The sequence below is a fragment of the Oncorhynchus mykiss genome, chromosome 15 (assembly GCF_057628025.1).
Source record: "Oncorhynchus mykiss isolate SJ-2025 chromosome 15, ASM5762802v1, whole genome shotgun sequence".
Lineage (NCBI taxonomy): Eukaryota > Metazoa > Chordata > Actinopteri > Salmoniformes > Salmonidae > Oncorhynchus > Oncorhynchus mykiss.
Genome location: NC_143036.1, coordinates 81923413 through 81942366, shown reverse-complemented (window position 1 = coordinate 81942366; position 18954 = coordinate 81923413). Strand labels below are relative to the sequence as shown.

At 48.5% G+C, this 18954-nt stretch overlaps 1 protein-coding gene across 1 annotated transcript in view; it reads right to left on the bottom strand.

Moving 5' to 3' along the window:
- The window catches only part of arhgef39 (Rho guanine nucleotide exchange factor 39), a 125693-nt gene that overhangs the window by 43692 nt on the left and 63047 nt on the right, over positions 1-18954 (bottom strand). The window contains exon 7 of the mRNA XM_090201380.1: positions 10996-11124. Coding sequence (XP_090057506.1) covers positions 10996-11124 — 129 coding nt within the window. The remainder of the gene's footprint in view (positions 1-10995; positions 11125-18954) is intronic.

Here is an 18954-nt window from a genome sequence, read left to right as displayed (position 1 = left end):
CATGTTATTCTGTCAGGTGAGGAGGTGGGACTGGTTTAACATGGGGAGACAACATGTTATTCTGTCAGGTGAGGAGGTGGGACTGGTTGAACATGGGGAGACAACATGTCATTCTGTCAGGTGAGGAGGTGGGACTGGTTGAACATGGGGAGACAACATGTTATTCTGTCAGGTGAGGAGGTGGGACTGGTTGAACATGGGGAGACAACATGCCATTCTGTCAGGTGAGGAGGTGGGACTGGTTGAACATGGGGAGACAACATGATATTCTGTCAGGTGAGGAGGTGGGACTGGTTGAACATGGGGAGACAACATGTCATTCTGTCAGGTGAGGAGGTGGGACTGGTTGAACATGGGGAGACAACATGTTATTCTGTCAGGTGAGGAGGTGGGACTGGTTGAACATGGGGAGACAACATGTTATTCTGTCAGGTGAGGAGGTGGGACTGGTTGAACATGGGGAGACAACATGTCATTCTGTCAGGTGAGGAGGTGGGACTGGTTGAACATGGGGAGACAACATGTTATTCTGTCAGGTGAGGAGGTGGGACTGGTTTAACATGGGGAGACAACATGTTATTCTGTCAGGTGAGGAGGTGGGACTGGTTGAACATGGGGAGACAACATGTTATTCTGTCAGGTGAGGAGGTGGGACTGGTTTAACATGGGGAGAAAACATGTCAACAGGCGGGCAGGCAGGGGTTGATATGCTGTGTTGTTAGATTGAAGTGGCTGGGGCACACCAGGGTTAGAGGTTGATATGCTGTGTTGTTAGATTGAAGTGGCTGGGGCACACCAGGGTTAGAGGTTGATATGCTGTGTTAGATTGAAGTAGCTGGGGCACACCAGGGTCAGGGGTCAACTCAATGTAAATCCTAGTCCATTCAGAGTGTAAACCATTTTCAAATTCCAGTCCATTAATTTGTTCTTATTGAAGAGATTTAAATGTGAATTTCAGTGTACTTCCAGAATTTACTGGAATTTCAAATGGAATTGACCCCAACACACACACACACACATTACAAACAGGGCTATCCTCCCTACACACACACACACACCTCCAGCCATCCGGGCCCCTGGTCTGTACAGAACCATCAACAGCCCTCTGAGCCTCCAGCCGGGCCCCTTGTCTGTGCAGTACAGAGTACAGAACCATCAACAGCCCTCTGAGCCTCCAGCCGGGCCCCTTGTCTGTACAGAACCATCAACAGCCCTCTGAGCCTCCAGCCATCCGGGCCCCTTGTCTGTGCAGTACAGAGTACAGAACCATCAACAGCCTCTGAGCCGCCAGCCGGGCCCCTTGTCTGTACATAACCATCAACAGCCCTCTGAGCCTCCAGCCATCCGGGCCCCTTGTCTGTGCAGTACAGAGTACAGAACCATCAACAGCCCTCTGAGCCTCCAGCCGGGCCCCTTGTCTGTACAGAACCATCAACAGCCCTCTGAGCCTCCAGCCGGGCCCCTTGTCTGTACAGAACCATCAACACCCCTCTGAGCCTCTAGCCAGCCGGGCCCCTTGTCTGTACAGACCCATCAACAGCCCTCTGAGCCTCTAGCCAGCCGGGCCCCTTGTCTGTACAGAACAGAGTACAGAACCATCAACAGCCCTCTGAGCCTCTAGCCATCCGGGCCCCTTGTCTGTACAGAACCATCAACAGCCCTCTGAGCCTCCAGCCGGGCCCCTTGTCTGTACAGAACAGAGTACAGAACCATCAACAGCCCTCTGAGCCTCTAGCCATCCGGGCCCCTTGTCTGTACAGAACCATCAACAGCCCTCTGAGCCTCTAGCCAGCCGGGCCCCTTGTCTGTACAGAACCATCAACAGCCCTCTGAGCCTCTAGCCAGCCGGGCCCCTTGTCTGTACAGAACCATCAACAGCCCTCTGAGCCTCTAGCCAGCCGGGCCCCTTGTCTGTACAGAACAGAGTACAGAACCATCAACAGCCCTCTGAGCCTCCAGCCAGCCGGGCCCCGTGTCTGTGCAGTACAGAGTACAGACCCATCAACAGCCCTCTGAGCCTCCAGCCAGCCAGCCGGGCCCTTGTCTGTAAAGTACAGAACCATCAACAGCCCTCTGAGCCCCCAGCCATCCGTGGGTTCAAAGAGCAGGAACTGTGAGCTCCCCTCTCCATGTCCTCTCCTTTCAATCGCCGCTGTCAAAGAGTTACCTATTCTCTACTACAAAGACCTGTCGGTCAGTTGGCTGGCACCAGGGGGGAGAGGAGCCCTGTGTGTGTGTGTGTGTGTGTGGGGGGGGGGGATTGCCCTGTGTGTGTGTAGGGAGGATAGCCCTGTGTGTGTGTAGGGAGGATAGCCCTGTGTGTGTGTAGGGAGGATAGCCCTGTGTGTGTGTAGGGAGGATAGCCCTGTGTGTGTGTGTGTGTGTGTGTGTGTGTGTGTGTGTGTGTGTGTGTGTGTGTGTGTGTGTGTGTGTGTGTAGGGAGGATAGCCCTGTTTGTGTGTGTGTGTGTGTGTGTAGGGAGGATAGCCCTGTTTGTAATGTGTGTGTGTGTGTAGGGAGGATAGCCCTGTTTGTGTGTGTGTGTGTGTGTAGGGAGGATAGCCCTGTGTGTGTGTGTGTGGAGGATAGCCCTGTGTGTGTGTGTGTGGAGGATAGCCCTGTGTGTGTGTGTGTGTGTGTGTGTGTGTGTGTGTAGGAAGGCCCAGGTGAAGAAGGTTGAACCTCAAAGGACCAGGGTACCCCCTGCCGTGACCATGGTGAGAGGAAGGGACGGGACACTGGGCTGACGGTACGGGGGGGAGATTCATTTGAAGTGGACTTTGTCCCACAGCACTGTCATGTATGATTGGATGAACGGGATCGTTCCTGAGTTGTTTCAGGTTAGGACCGTTCCTGAGTTGTTTCAGGTTAGGATCGTTCCTGAGTTGTTTCAGGTTAGGTACGAGATCGTTCCTGAGTTGTTTCAGGTTAGGACCGTTCCTGAGTTGTTTCAGGTTAGGATCGTTCCTGAGTTGTTTCAGGTTAGGTACGGGATCGTTCCTGAGTTGTTTCAGGTTAGGACCGTTCCTGAGTTGTTTCAGGTTAGGTACGAGATCGTTCCTGAGTTGTTTCAGGTTAGGTTCGTTCCTGGGTTGTTTCAGGTTAGGATCGTTCCTGAGTTGTTTCAGGTTAGGTACGGGACCGTTCCTGAGTTGCTTCAGGTTAGGTACGGGATCGTTCCTGAGTTGTTTCAGGTTAGGTACGGGATCGTTCCTGAGTTGTTTCAGGTTAGGACCGTTCCTGAGTTGCTTCAGGTTAGGTACGGGATCATTCCTGAGTTGTTTCAGGTTAGGTTCGTTCCTGGGTTGTTTCAGGTTAGGATCGTTCCTGAGTTGTTTCAGGTTAGGTACGGGATCGTTCCTGAGTTGTTTCGGGTCAGGTACGGGATCGTTCCTGAGTTGTTTCGGGTCAGGTACGGGATCGTTCCTGAGTTGTTTCGTGGTAGGTACGGGATTGTTCCTGAGTTGTTTCAGGTTAGGTACGGGATCGTTCCTGGGTTGTTTCAGGTTAGGTACGGGATCGTTCCTGAGTTGTTTCAGGTTAGGTACGGGATCATTCCTGGGTTGTTTCAGGTCAGGTACGGGATCGTTCCTAAGTTGTTTCAGGTTAGGATCGTTCCTGAGTTGCTTCAGGTTAGGATCGGGATCGTTCCTGAGTTGTTTCAGGTTAGGATCGGGATCGTTCCTGAGTTGTTTCAGGTTAGGTACGGGGTCGTTCCTGAGTTGTTTCAGGTTAGGTACGGGATCGTTCCTGAGTTGTTTCAGGTTAGGTACGGGATCGTTCCTGAGTTGTTTCAGGTCAGGTACGGGATCGTTCCTGAGTTGTTTCGGGGTAGGTACGGGATCGTTTCTGAGTTGTTTCAGGTCAGGTACGGGATCGTTCCTGAGATGTTTCAGGTTAGGTACGGGATCGTTCCGGGGTTGTTTCAGGTTAGGATCGTTCCTGTGTTGTTTCAGGTTAGGATTGTTCCTGAGTTGTTTCAGGTTAGGACCGTTCCTGAGTTGTTTCAGGTTAGGACCATTCCTGAGTTGTTTCAGGTTAGGATCATTCCTGAGTTGTTTCAGGTTAGGATCGTTCCTGAGTTGTTTCAGGGTAGAATCGTTCCCGAGTTGTTCCAGGTTAGGTACGGGATTGTTCCTGAGTTGTTTCAGGTTGGGTTCGGGATCGTTCCTGGGTTGTTTCAGGTTAGGATCGTTCCTGAGTTGTTTCAGGTTAGGTACGGGATCGTTCCTGAGTTGTTTCAGGTTAGGTACGGGATCGTTCCTGGGTTGTTTCAGGTTAGGATCGTTCCTGAGTTGTTTCAGGTTAGGATCGGGATCGTTCCTGAGTTGTTTCGGGGTAGGTACGGGACCGTTCCTGAGTTGTTTCAGGTTAGGTACGGGATAGTTCCTGAGTTGTTTCAGGTTAGGTACGGGACCATTCCTGAGTTGTTTCAGGTTAGGTACGGGACCGTTCCTGAGTTGTTTCGGGGTAGGTACGGGATTGTTCCTGAGTTGTTTCAGGTCAGGTACGGGATCGTTCCTGAGTTGTTTCAGGTTAGCATCGTTCCTGAGTTGTTTCAGGTTAGGTACGGGACCGTTCCTGAGTTGTTTCGAGGTAGGTACAGGATTGTTCCTGAGTTGTTTCAGGTTAGGTACGGGATCGTTCCTGAGTTGTTTCAGGTCAGGTAGGGGATCGTTCCTGAGTTGTTTCAGGTTAGGTACGGGATCGTTCCTGAGTTGTTTCAGGTTAGGTATGGGATCATTCCTGGGTTGTTTCAGGTCAGGTACGGGATCCAGCCTCCCTCTCTCCAGGCTCCCTCCCTCCAGCCTCCCTCTATCCATCCTTCTCTCCAGCCTCCCTCCATCCAGCCTCCCTCCAGCCTCCCTCCCTCCAGCCTCCCTCCCTCCCTCCAGCCTCCCTGCCTGCCTCTCCCATCCCTCCTCCCTCCCTCCAGCCTCCCTGCCTCCCTCCAGCCTCCCTGCCTGCCTCTCCCATCCCTCCTCCCTCCCTCCAGCCTCCCTGCCTGCCTCTATCCATCCTCCCTGCCTGCCTCCAGACATCTCTCCAGCCCCCCCCACCCCCCCACCCCCCCCAACCTCCCAGGATAACTCCATCCAGCCAGACTGTCTGTGGTATCGATGTCTCATTGATTCCTCTCTTCTTAATTCTTATCTCACAATCAGCCTCTTTATCTTTTGCTGGGCTACTCCATGTGTTCCAGGGGCTCCATCCCTCTCTCTGCTTTGCTACCTCCTCATCTGATGGGCTACTCGATATTATCTAGGGACTCCATCTCTCTCTCTGCCTGGCTACCTCCTCATCTGATGGACTACTAAATATAATCTAGGGGCTCCATCTCTCTCTCTCTCTCTGCCTGGCTACATCCTCACCTCTGGTTAAACACTATGTAGGAGAAAGGGTGTCATTTGGGACACATCACTGGAGAAGCAGCTAGCCTTTCTTTTAGCCACAGTAGAAGTGCTGGAGGTTGAGGGAGAGGCTTTGAGGGCTGGGGTGGCGGGACTGTGAGGGAGGGGCTGAGACAGACTGGTGCTTGTCTTGATGTTAGTTAGGAAGGATTCAGACCTGATTGGCTGAAAGAGAGGAAAGAGGCTCAGTAGAGAGTTGAAAGGGGCCTGAGAACCACGGATGAGATGAAAAACCTCCTCCACACGAACAGAGAGACCTGCTGCTCACTAGCTATTCACAGCCATGCTTATGGCAGCCTCCCGAACACCTTTTGTGCTAAGTACACACACACACACACACACACACACATAAAAGACACAGCAGTGTCCATAGACACATACACGTTTGTGTGTGTGTGTGTATATGTGTGTGTTCATATACACACAGCTTCCTTTTCATGTGCCGGTCCACTAGATGAGTCTGTAATTGGTCCGTGGGGAGACAGGCAGGGTGAGGGAGGCACGAGGACGACGTCTCTCTGTTGTTCCTTCTACATGTGGACCACTCCCTCGGGAGGAGAGGAGGAGGAGAGGATAGGAGGGGAGAGGAGGAAGAGAGTACGGAAGAGAGTACGGAAGAGACGAGAAGAGGTGAAGGAGAGACGGGAGGACAGGAGGAGAGGACAGGAGGGGAGGACAGGAGGAGAGGACAGGACAGGAGAGAGGTAAAGAAGTAGAGAGAGAGAGAGGAGAGAGGTAAAGAAGTAGAGAGAGAGAGGAGAGAGAGGTAAAGAAGTAGAGAGAGAGAGGAGAAAGATAGAGAAGTGGAGAGAGAGGCGAGAGGTAAATAAGTAGAGAGGAGGAAGGTAGAGAAGTAGAGAGAGAGAAGAGAGAAGTAGAGAGAGAGAAGAGAGAAGTAGAGAGAGAGAAGAGAGAAGTAAAGAAGTGAAAGAGAGGAGAAAGGTAGAGAAGTGGAGAGAAAGAGAGAGAGGAGGAAGGTAGAGAAGTGGAGAGAAAGAGAGAGAGGAGGAAGGTAGAGAAGTGGAGAGAAAGAGAGAGGAGAAAGGTAGAGAAGTGGAGAGAGAGGAGGAAGGTAGAGAAGTGGAGAGAAAGAGAGAGGAGGAAGGTAGAGAAGTAGAGAGAGAGGAGGAAGGTAGAGAAGTGGAAAGAGAGAGAGGAGGAAGGTAGAGAAGTAGAGAGAGGAGAAAGGTAGAGAAGTAGAGAGAGAGGAGGAAGGTAGAGAGAAGTAGAGAGAGAATAGTAGAGAAAGAGACAGGTACACGTGCGGTTAAAATAGGAATGAACTTCTTCCCACAGAGCCGTGGGGTGAGACAGGGATGCAGTTTGAGCATCACTCTCTTCAACATACATATCAACGAACTGGTGAGGGCACTGTAACAGTCTGCAGCACCCGGCTTCACCCTACTAGAAGTCAAATGTCTACTGTTTGCTGATGATCTGATTCCGTCCCCAACCAAGGAGGGCCTACAACAGCACCTAGATATTCTGCACAGATTCTGTCAGACCTGGGCCCCGACAGACCTGGGGGCCCTGACAGTAAATCTCAGTAAGACCAAAATAATGGTGATCCAAAAAAGGTCCAGTTGCCAGGACCACAAATACAAATTCCATCTAGACAGCATTGTCCTAGAGCGCACAAAGAACAATACATACCTTGGTCTAAACATCAGCGCCACAGGTAACTTCCACAAAGCTGTGAACCATCTGAGAGACAAGGCAAGAAGGGCCTTCTACGCCATCAAAAGGAACATCAATTTCAACATACCAATTATGATCTGGCTAAAAATACTTGAATCAGTCATAGAGCCCATTGCCCTTTATGGTTGTGAGGTCTGGGGTCCGCTCACCAACCAAGACTTCACAAAATGGGACAAACACCAAATTGAGACTCTGCATGCAGAATTCTGCTAAAACATCCTCTGTGTACAACGTAAAACACCAAATAATGTATGCAGAGCAGAATTAGGCCGATACCCACTAATAATCAAAATCTAGAAAATAGACTAACTTCTACAACCACCTAAAAGGAAGCGATTCCCCAAACCTCCCATAACAAAGCCATCACCTACAGAGAGATGAACCTGGAGAAGAGTCCCCTAAGCAAGCAAGCTGGTCCGGGGGCTCTGTTCACAAACACGGGAAGGCAGACATGGCTCTCAAGAGAAGACAGGCTATGTGCTCACTGCCCACAAAATGAGGTGGAAACTGAGCTGCACTTCCTAACCTCCTGCCATTTTTCCTATTTCTGTAATTAAAATATTTTTTTATTGTAAATCAAACAAGAAATATGACCAAAAAAAATGAAAACTTGAGCTTAACTATTCACCCCCCAAAGTCAATACTTTGTAGAGCCACCTTATGCAGTAATGACAGCTGTAAGTCTTCTTGGGGGGGTATGTCTCTATAAACTTGGCACATCTACCCACTGAGATTTTTGATCATACCTCAAGGTAAAAACTACTCCAGCTCTTCAAGTTGGATGGGTTCCGCTGGTGTACAGCAATCTTTAAGTCATACCACAGATTCTCAATTGGATTGAAGTCTGGGCTTTGACTAGGCCATTCCAAGACATTTAGATGTTTCCCTTTAAAATACTGAACAACAGTAGAAGACGGACGATCAGAACCACACAAGCTTCCTGCTGAAGGCTGGTTCCGACAGATCAACGCCGAACAAAGGCGTTCGCACGTAAATACAGTCATGATTTCTTATTCCAAAAACGGGCGGTGGTTCGTGTGAAAACTATATGATTCATGAGAAAATAGTTCTGAAATGTATCAATGATAAGTCTCTCTCCATGTCGATGTGTACAAGCCGACATATTTTGTCAATCCACTAGGGACCTCTGTCCCATCTAAAGGGTGTATGTTTATTCTGTGTTATTAGTTAGTTAGCTAGTAAATAATTAAACCAATGTGTGTAGTACTGATTCATAAGGCTGGGGTTTCTGCAGATCCAAGGTTACGACTGGTCAGAATGATGATATGAGGTAACAATTAAATCAGACGACTGTTTATCGAGGAAATAGATATATCTTCTCGAGTTTAATTCTCGAGATGGTAACTCTTCCGTGGTGCCCCAAATCCCAATGATGTAATTGTTATATGATTAATTTAAAAAAGGGTAACAATTAAACATATTTAGTTGATTAAATAAATTACAGTCATCAGATTAATGAAAGTAAAGTCACAACACCAAAAAAAAAGCACTTTGAATTGAATTGAATTGAAAGAGAGAGTGAGAGGGGTAGAGAGTGAGAGGGGTAGAGAGTGAGAGGGGTAGAGAGTGAGAGGGGTAAAGAGTGAGAGGGGTAGAGAGTGAGAGGGGTAGAGAGTGAGAGGGGTAGAGAGTGAGAGGGGTAGAGAGTGAGAGGGGTAGAGAGTGAGAGGGGTAAAGAGTGAGAGGGGTAGAGAGTGAGAGGGGTAGAGAGTGAGAGGGGTAGAGAGTGAGAGGGGTAGAGAGTGAGAGGGGTAAAGAGTGAGAGGGGTAAAGAGTGAGAGGGGTAGAGAGTGAGAGGGGTAGAGAGTGAGAGGGGTAGAGAGTGAGAGGGGTAGAGAGTGAGAGGGGTAGAGAGTGAGAGGGGTAAAGAGTGAGAGGGGTAAAGAGTGAGAGGGGTAAAGAGTGAGAGGGGTAGAGAGTGAGAGGGGTAGAGAGTGAGAGGGGTAGAGAGTGAGAGGGGTAGAGAGTGAGAGGGGTAGAGAGTGAGAGGGGTAGAGAGTGAGAGGGGTAGAGAGTGAGAGGGGTAGAGAGTGAGAGGGGTAGAGAGTGAGAGGGGTAGAGAGTGAGAGGGGTAGAGAGTGAGAGGGGTAGAGAGTGAGGGGGGTAAAGAGTGAGAGGGGTAGAGAGTGAGAGGGGTAGAGAGTGAGAGGGGTAAAGAGTGAGAGGGGTAGAGAGTGAGAGGGGTAGAGAGTGAGGGGTAGAGAGTGAGAGGGGTAAAGAGTGAGAGGGGTAGAGAGTGAGAGGGGTAGAGAGTGAGAGGGGTAGAGAGTGAGAGGGGTAGAGAGTGAGAGGGGTAGAGAGTGAGAGGGGTAGAGAGTGAGAGGGGTAAAGAGTGAGAGGGGTAGAGAGTGAGAGGGGTAAAGAGTGAGAGGGGTAGAGAGTGAGAGGGGTAAAGAGTGAGAGGGGTAGAGAGTGAGAGGGGTAGAGAGTGAGAGGGGTAGAGAGTGAGAGGGGTAGAGAGTGAGAGGGGTAGAGAGTGAGAGGGGTAAAGAGTGAGAGGGGTAAAGAGTGAGAGGGGTAAAGAGTGAGAGGGGTAAAGAGTGAGAGGGGTAGAGAGTGAGAGGGGTAAAGAGTGAGAGGGGTAGAGAGTGAGGGGGTAAAGAGTGAGGGGGGTAGAGAGTGAGAGGGGTAAAGAGTGAGAGGGGTAGAGAGTGAGAGGGGTAAAGAGTGAGAGGGGTAGAGAGTGAGAGGGGTAGAGAGTGAGAGGGGTAGAGAGTGAGAGGGGTAGAGAGTGAGGGGGTAAAGAGTGAGGGGGTAGAGAGTGAGAGGGGTAGAGAGTGAGAGGGGTAAAGAGTGAGAGGGGTAAAGAGTGAGAGGGGTAAAGAGTGAGAGGGGTAAAGAGTGAGAGGGGTAAAGAGTGAGAGGGGTAAAGAGTGAGAGGGGTAGAGAGTGAGAGGGGTAGAGAGTGAGAGGGGTAAAGAGTGAGAGGGGTAGAGAGTGAGAGGGGTAGAGAGTGAGAGGGGTAAAGAGTGAGAGGGGTAAAGAGTGAGAGGGGTAAAGAGTGAGAGGGGTAGAGAGTGAGAGGGGTAGAGAGTGAGAGGGGTAGAGAGTGAGAGGGGTAGAGAGTGAGAGGGGTAGAGAGTGAGAGGGGTAGAGAGTGAGAGGGGTAGAGAGTGAGAGGGGTAGAGAGTGAGAGGGGTAGAGAGTGAGAGGGGTAAAGAGTGAGAGGGGTAGAGAGTGAGAGGGGTAGAGAGTGAGAGGGGTAGAGAGTGAGAGGGGTAAAGAGTGAGAGGGGTAGAGAGTGAGAGGGGTAGAGAGTGAGAGGGGTAAAGAGTGAGAGGGGTAAAGAGTGAGAGGGGTAAAGAGTGAGAGGGGTAGAGAGTGAGAGGGGTAAAGAGTGAGAGGGGTAGAGAGTGAGAGGGGTAGAGAGTGAGAGGGGTAGAGAGTGAGAGGGGTAGAGAGTGAGAGGGGTAGAGAGTGAGAGGGGTAGAGAGTGAGAGGGGTAGAGAGTGAGAGGGGTAGAGAGTGAGAGGGGTAGAGAGTGAGAGGGGTAAAGAGTGAGAGGGGTAAAGAGTGAGAGGGGTAAAGAGTGAGAGGGGTAAAGAGTGAGAGGGATAGAGAGTGAGAGGGGTAGAGAGTGAGAGGGGTAGAGAGTGAGAGGGGTAAAGAGTGTGAGGGGTAAAGAGTGAGAGGGGTAGAGAGTGAGAGGGGTAGAGAGTGAGAGGGGTAAAGAGTGAGAGGGGTAGAGAGTGAGAGGGGTAGAGAGTGAGAGGGGTAGAGAGTGAGAGGGGTAGAGAGTGAGAGGGGGTAAAGAGTGAGAGGGGTAGAGAGTGAGAGGGGTAGAGAGTGAGAGGGGGTAAAGAGTGAGAGGGGTAGAGAAAACAAGAGTAAGAGAGAAAGGAATGTAATCAGAATCAGAACCAACCTGGAGCTTCCACCTTGGTCTTTCTCCCCTTCAGCAGTCTCTGCACCCGCCGCAGCTGCAGGTGGTTGTCATGGCTGCGGGCGTTGTCCTGGATACGCTGGGATACCTCAGAGATCAGCTTCACCGACCCTAAAAAGCATCATGGGTAGACAGATGAGGGTTAGCTGCCAGAATGGATTACTGAAACACCCGGAAGTAGCTAACAGTGCCTTCAGGAAGTACTCATGCCCCTTGACCTATTCCACATTGTGTTGTGTTAAAGCCTGAATTCAATATAGATAGTAGTGCCACCCATCTACACACAATACCCCACGAAGACAAAGTCATTTTTTTTGTGTGTGTGTTGCAAATTAAATACAGAAATCTAATTTACACAAGTATTCACACTCCTCAGTCAATACTTTGTAGAAGTACCTTTGGCAAAGATTACAGCTGTGTATTTCTGGGTAAATCACAGCTGAATTCAGTCACACCTGGATTGCCTATAATTATTTATTGATTATTCTTCTTCAAGCTCTGTCAAATCGGTTGTGGATCATTGCCAGACAACCATTTTTCAGTTTTTACCATAGATTTTGAAGTAGATCCAAGTCAAAACTGTAACTCGGCCACTCAGGAAGATTCACTGTCTTCTACTCCAGAGTAGATTTGGCCTTGTGTTTTAGGTTATTGTCCTGCTGAAAGGTGACTTCATCTCCCAGTGTCTGACTTCATCTCCCAGTGTCTGGTGGAAAGCAGACTGAACCAGGTTTTCCTTCAAGATTTTGACAGTGCTTAGCTCTATACAGATGATTGACAGTGCTTAGCTCTATACAGGTGATTGACAGTGCTTAGCTCTATACAGATGATTGACAGTGCTTAGCTCTATACAGGTGATTGACAGTGCTTAGCTCTATACAGATGATGTTGACAGTGCTTAGCTCTATACAGATGATTGACAGTGCTTAGCTCTATAGAGATGATTGACAGTGCTTAGCTCTATAGAGATGATTGACAGTGCTTAGCTCTATACAGATGATTGACAGTGCTTAGCTCTATACAAATGATTGACAGTGCTTAGCTCTATACAGATGATTGACAGTGCGTAGCTCTATACAGATGATTGACAGTGCTTAGCTCTATAGAGATGATTGACAGTGCTTAGCTCTATACAGATGATTGACAGTGCTTAGCTCTATACAGATGATTGACAGTGCTTAGCTCTATACAGATGATTGACAGTGCGTAGCTCTATACAGATGATTGACAGTGCTTAGCTCTATACAGGTGTTTGACAGTGCTTAGCTCTATACAGATGATTGACAGTGCTTAGCTCTATACAGATGATTGACAGTGCTTAGCTCTATACAGATGATTGACAGTGCTTAGCTCTATAGAGATGATTGACAGTGCTTAGCTCTATACAGATGATTGACAGTGCTTAGCTCTATACAGATGATTGACAGTGCTTAGCTCTATACAGATGATTGACAGTGCTTAGCTCTATAGAGATGATTGACAGTGCTTAGCTCTATACAGATGATTGACAGTGCTTAGCTCTATACAGATGATTGACAGTGCTTAGCTCTATACAGATGATTGACAGTGCTTAGCTCTATACAGATGATTGACAGTGCTTAGCTCTATACAGATGATTGACAGTGCTTAGCTCTATACAGATGATTGACAGTGCTTAGCTCTATACAGATGATTGACAGTGCTTAGCTCTATACAGATGGTTTTGTTTACCATGAAAAACTCCCCATTCCTTAACAATTACAACGCTTGACAATATGGAGTGGTACTCAATGATGTGATGCACGGGATTTGCCCCCAAACTTAACATCCTGTCTGGGTCCGGCTACCTATTCATCCTGTCTGGGTCCGTCTACCTGCTCATCCTGTCTGGGGTCCATCTACCTGTTCATCCTGTCTGGGTCCATCTACCTGTTCATCCTGTCTGGGTCCTTTTCTCTTTCATCCTGTCTGGGTCCGGCTACCTATTCATCCTGTCTGGGTCCGGCTACCTATTCATCCTGTCTGGGTCCGGCTACCTATTCATCCTGTCTGGGTCCGGCTACCTATTCATCCTGTCTGGGTCCGTCTACCTGTTCATCCTGTCTGGGTCCGTCTACCTATTCATCCTGTCTGGGTCCGTCTACCTATTCATCCTGTCTGGGTCCGTCTACCTATTCATCCTGTCTGGGTCCGTCTACCTGTTCATCCTGTCTGGGTCCGGCTACCTATTCATCCTGTCTGGGTCCGGCTACCTATTCATCCTGTCTGGGTCCGGCTACCCATCAAGCTCAACGTGGTGCAGTACGTTCTCTACGTGGTGCAGTATGTTCTCTACGTGGTGCAGTATGTTCTCTACGTGGTGCAGTATGTTCTCTACGTGGTGCAGTATGTTCTCTACGTGGTGCAGTATGTTCTCTACGTGGTGCAGTATGTTCTCTACGTGGTGCAGTATGTTCTCTATGTGGTGCAGTACGTTCTCTACGTGGTGCAGTATATTCTCTACGTGGTGCAGTATGTTCTCTATGTGGTGCAGTACGTTCTCTACGTGGTGCTGTATGTTCTCTACGTGGTGCAGTATATTCTCTACGTGGTGCAGTATGTTCTCTATGTGGTGCAGTACGTTCTCTACGTGGTGCTGTATGTTCTCTACGTGGTGCAGTATGTTCTCTACGTGGTGCAGTACGTTCTCTACGTGGTGCAGTATGTTCTCTACGTGGTGCAGTATGTTCTCTATGTGGTGCAGTACGTTCTCTACGTGGTGCAGTACGTTCTCTACGTGGTGCAGTATGTTCTCTATGTGGTGCAGTACGTTCTCTACGTGGTGCAGTACGTTCTCTACGTGGTGCAGTACGTTCTCTACGTGGTGCAGTATGTTCTCTACGTGGTGCAGTATGTTCTCTACGTGGTGCAGTATGTTCTCTACGTGGTGCAGTATGTTCTCTACGTGGTGCAGTATGTTCTCTATGTGGTGCAGTATGTTCTCTACGTGGTGCAGTATGTTCTCTACGTGGTGCAGTATGTTCTCTACGTGGTGCAGTATGTTCTCTACGTGGTGCAGTATGTTCTCTACGTGGTGCAGTATGTTCTCTACGTGGTGCAGTATGTTCTCTACGTGGTGCAGTATGTTCTCTATGTGGTGCAGTATGTTCTCTACGTGGTGCAGTATGTTCTCTATGTGGTGCAGTATGTTCTCTACGTGGTGCAGTATGTTCTCTATGTGGTGCAGTATGTTCTCTACGTGGTGCAGTATGTTCTCTACGTGGTGCAGTATGTTCTCTATGTGGTGCAGTATGTTCTCTATGTGGTGCAGTATGTTCTCTACGTGGTGCAGTATGTTCTCTATGTGGTGCAGTATGTTCTCTACGTGGTGCAGTATGTTCTCTACGTGGTGCAGTATGTTCTCTACGTGGTGCAGTATGTTCTCTATGTGGTGCAGTATGTTCTCTACGTGGTGCAGTATGTTCTCTACGTGGTGCAGTACGTTCTCTACGTGGTGCAGTACGTTCTCTACGTGGTGCAGTATGTTCTCTACGTGGTGCAGTATGTTCTCTACGTGGTGCAGTATGTTCTCTACGTGGTGCAGTATGTTCTCTACGTGGTGCAGTATGTTCTCTACGTGGTGCAGTATGTTCTCTACGTGGTGCAGTATGTTCTCTACGTGGTGCAGTATGTTCTCTACGTGGTGCAGTATGTTCTCTACGTGGTGCAGTATGTTCTCTACGTGGTGCAGTATGTTCTCTACGTGGTGCAGTATGTTCTCTACGTGGTGCAGTATGTTCTCTACGTGGTGCAGTATGTTCTCTACATGTAACCAGACAACAACACATGGTACAGTATGTTCTCTACATGGTGCAGTATGTTCTCTATGTGGTGCAGTATGTTCTCTACGTGGTGCAGTATGTTCTCTACGTGGTGCAGTATGTTCTCTATGTGGTGCAGTATGTTCTCTATGTGGTGCAGTATGTTCTCTATGTGGTGCAGTATGTTCTCTACGTGGTGCAGTATGTTCTCTACGTGGTGCAGTATGTTCTCTACGTGGTGCAGTATGTTCTCTACGTGGTGCAGTATGTTCTCTACGTGGTGCAGTATGTTCTCTACGTGGTGCAGTATGTTCTCTACGTGGTGCAGTATGTTCTCTACGTGGTGCAGTATGTTCTCTACATGTAACCAGACAACAACACATGGTACAGTATGTTCTCTACATGGTGCAGTATGTTCTCTACATGGTACAGTATGTTCTCTACATGGTGCAGTATGTTCTCTACATGGTGCAGTATGTTCTCTACGTGGTGCAGTATGTTCTCTACGTGGTGCAGTATGTTCTCTACGTGGTGCAGTATGTTCTCTACGTGGTGCAGTATGTTCTCTACGTGGTGCAGTATGTTCTCTACATGGTGCAGTATATTCTCTACATGGTGCAGTATGTTCTCTACGTGGTGCAGTATGTTCTCTACGTGGTGCAGTATGTTCTCTACGTGGTGCAATATGTTCTCTACATGGTGCAGTATGTTCTCTACGTGGTGCAGTACGTTCTCTACATGGTGCAGTATGTTCTCTACGTGGTGCAGTATGTTCTCTACGTGGTGCAGTATGTTCTCTACGTGATGCAGTACGTTCTCTACGTGGTGCAGTACGTTCTCTACGTGGTGCAGTACGTTCTCTACGTGGTGCAGTATGTTCTCTACATGGTGCAGTATGTTCTCTACTTGGTGCAGTATGTTCTCTATGTGTAACCAGACAACAACACATGGTGCAGTATTTTCTCCATGTAACCAGGCAACAACACATGGTGCAGTATGTTCTCTACGTGGTGCAGTATGTTCTCTACGTGGTGCAGTATGTTCTCTACGTGGTGCAGTATGTTCTCTACGTGGTGCAGTATGTTCTCTACGTGGTGCAGTATGTTCTCTACGTGGTGCAGTATGTTCTCTATGTGGTGCAGTATGTTCTCTACGTGGTGCAGTATGTTCTCTACATGGTGCAGTATGTTCTCTACGTGGTGCAGTATGTTCTCTACGTGGTGCAGTATGTTCTCTACGTGGTGCAGTATGTTCTCTACGTGGTGCAGTATGTTCTCTACGTGGTGCAGTATGTTCTCTACGTGGTGCAGTATGTTCTCTACGTGGTGCAGTATGTTCTCTATGTGGTGCAGTATGTTCTCTACATGGTGCAGTATGTTCTCTACGTGGTGCAGTATGTTCTCTACGTGGTGCAGTATGTTCTCTACGTGGTGCAGTATGTTCTCTATGTGGTGCAGTATGTTCTCTATGTGTAACCAGGCAACAACACATGGTGCAGTATGTTCTCTATGTGTAACCAGACAACAACACTGCTTTCATCCAGTCAGAGTGACTCTTTTGATGAAGGGCTTGTTTGAGTCTAAGGCCTCAATCACGCACACACACACACACACTCTCACACACACACCCACCCACCCACACACACACACAGCTGTGTTTGATTGCATCATCACCCCCTGTTGAGTGCTGACCAGGGGTGCACAAATTAAAACATGAAAACACTCCTGATTGGCTTAGATCTGCCTACCGCAATGCTGTGTAGCCAGCCACATAATTAGAGTGCTTCTGGTCTGTGCCACGGGCGGGCGGGTAGGCGGGGGCACACACACACACACGGGCACACACACACACACAGGTTGGGCCTTCAGCAGTCACAGCCTAACTGTGTGAAAACACAGGACCACCTCTCCTCTCCTTATTGACTTCAACAGGACACCTCTCCTCTCCTTATTGACCTTAACAGGACGCCTCTCCTTATTGACCTTAACAGGACACCTCTCCTCTCCTTATTGACCTCAACAGGACACCTCTCCTTATTGACCTTAACAGGACGCCTCTCCTCTCCTTATTGACCTTAACAGGACACCTCTCCTCTCCTTATTGACCTTAACAGGACGCCTCTCCTCTCCTTATTGACCTCAACAGGACACCTCTCCTCTCCTTATTGACCTTAACAGGACACCTTTCCTCTCCTCTCCTTATTGACCTTAACAGGACACCTCTCCTCTCCTCTCCTTATTGACCTTAACAGGACGCCTCTCCTCTCCTTATTGACCTTAACAGGACACCTCTTCTCTCCTTATTGACCTCAACAGGACACCTCTCCTCTCCTTATTGACCTCAACAGGACACCTCTCCTCTCCTTATTGACCTTAACAGGACCTCTCCTCTCCTTATTGACCTTAACAGGACACCTCTCCTCTCCTTATTGACCTTAACAGAACACCTCTCCTCTCCTTATTGACCTTAACAGAACACCTCTCCTCTCCTTATTGACCTTAACAGGACACCTCTCCTCTCCTTATTGACCTTAACAGGACACCTCTCCTCTCCTCTCCTTATTGACCACCTTAACAGGACACCTCTCCTCTCCTTATTGACCACCTTAACAGGACACCTCTCCTCTCCTTATTGACCACCTTAACAGGACACCTCTCCTCTCCTTATTGACCTTAACAGGACACCTCTCCTCTCCTTATTGACCTTAACAGGACACCTCTCCTCTGGTTATTGACCTTAACAGGACACCTCTCCTCTGGTTATTGACCTTAACAGGACACCACTTCCTTCACAAATGATTCCTGGTGGTACTGCCTTGTAGAACTGGTCTGGTTCGGTAGCCTGGGTCGTTGGGTTTAGGGTTAGCCAACAAGCTCTGCAAGGAACTGAACCCGAAACAAAGCAGACCAATCAACTACACCAGGGGTCACTAAGTACATGTGGATGGTAGGTGGGCGGTCGGGGGGGGGGGGGGGGCGACAAAGTCTGGGTAAAAGACAAGAGGACATGACTCTTATTCAGTACATTTAGCTACCGCTTTCCGAGGTCGACCAACCTGGCCAGCAGACATGCTAGCTAAGATAGTTAGACATGCTAGCTAAGATAGTTAGACATGCTAGCTAAGATAGTTAGACATGCTAGCTAAGATAGTTAGACATGCTAGCTAAGATAGTTAGACATGCTAGCTAAGATAGTTAGACATGCTAGCTAAGATAGTTAGACATGCTAGCTAAGATAGTTAGACATGCTAGCTAAGATAGTTAGACATGCCAGCTAAGATAGTTAGACATGCCAGCTAAGATAGTTAGACATGCTAGCTAAGATAGTTAGACATGCTAGCTAAGATAGTTAGACATGCCAGCTAAGATAGTTAGACATGCTAGCTAAGATAGTTAGACATGCCAGCTAAGATAGTTAGACATGCCAGCTAAGATAGTTAGACATGCTAGCTAAGATAGTTAGACATGCTAGCTAAGATAGTTAGACATGCCAGCTAAGATAGTTAGACATGCCAGCTAAGATAGTTAGACATGCTAGCTAAGATAGTTAGACATGCCAGCTAAGATAGTTAGACATGCCAGCTAAGATAGTTAGACATGCTAGCTAAGATAGTTAGACATGCTAGCTATTTTAACTTGATCGATAGCCGGAAATGGCTTCTTGGTAGCTAGTTACGAGGTTGGGAACCTATGTGGGCTAGCTAAAACCAACATGAAACTGATAGGTGGCCAGTATTATTACAGAGAAACAGGACAGATCTGACGGGCACCGTCCCCATGGCAACTCTGAACATCTCTCTACTATGACTGGGTAATAGCGTTGCAACAGTCAGTCTACTACCTGAACGGCACCCTAATCCCTACGTTACGAAACCAACAACAACAAAAGAAGACCCAAAACAAAGCCGTCTGTGGGTTGGAGAGAGAGAGGCCGTTATGGTTTCTGAATCTTCTTCATTAGAATGGGTCTTTATTGCCTCTTTTAATAAAAACAACAACTTGGTAATTACAGTGCTGTTGCCTCAGATCAGTTCGGTTGGGGGCGTTCGTCCCAGCTGGCACCCTATTCCCTACATAGTGCACTACGGGCACCATATTCCCTACATAGTGCACTACTGGCACCCTATTCCCTACATAGTGCACTACTGGCACCCTATTCCCTC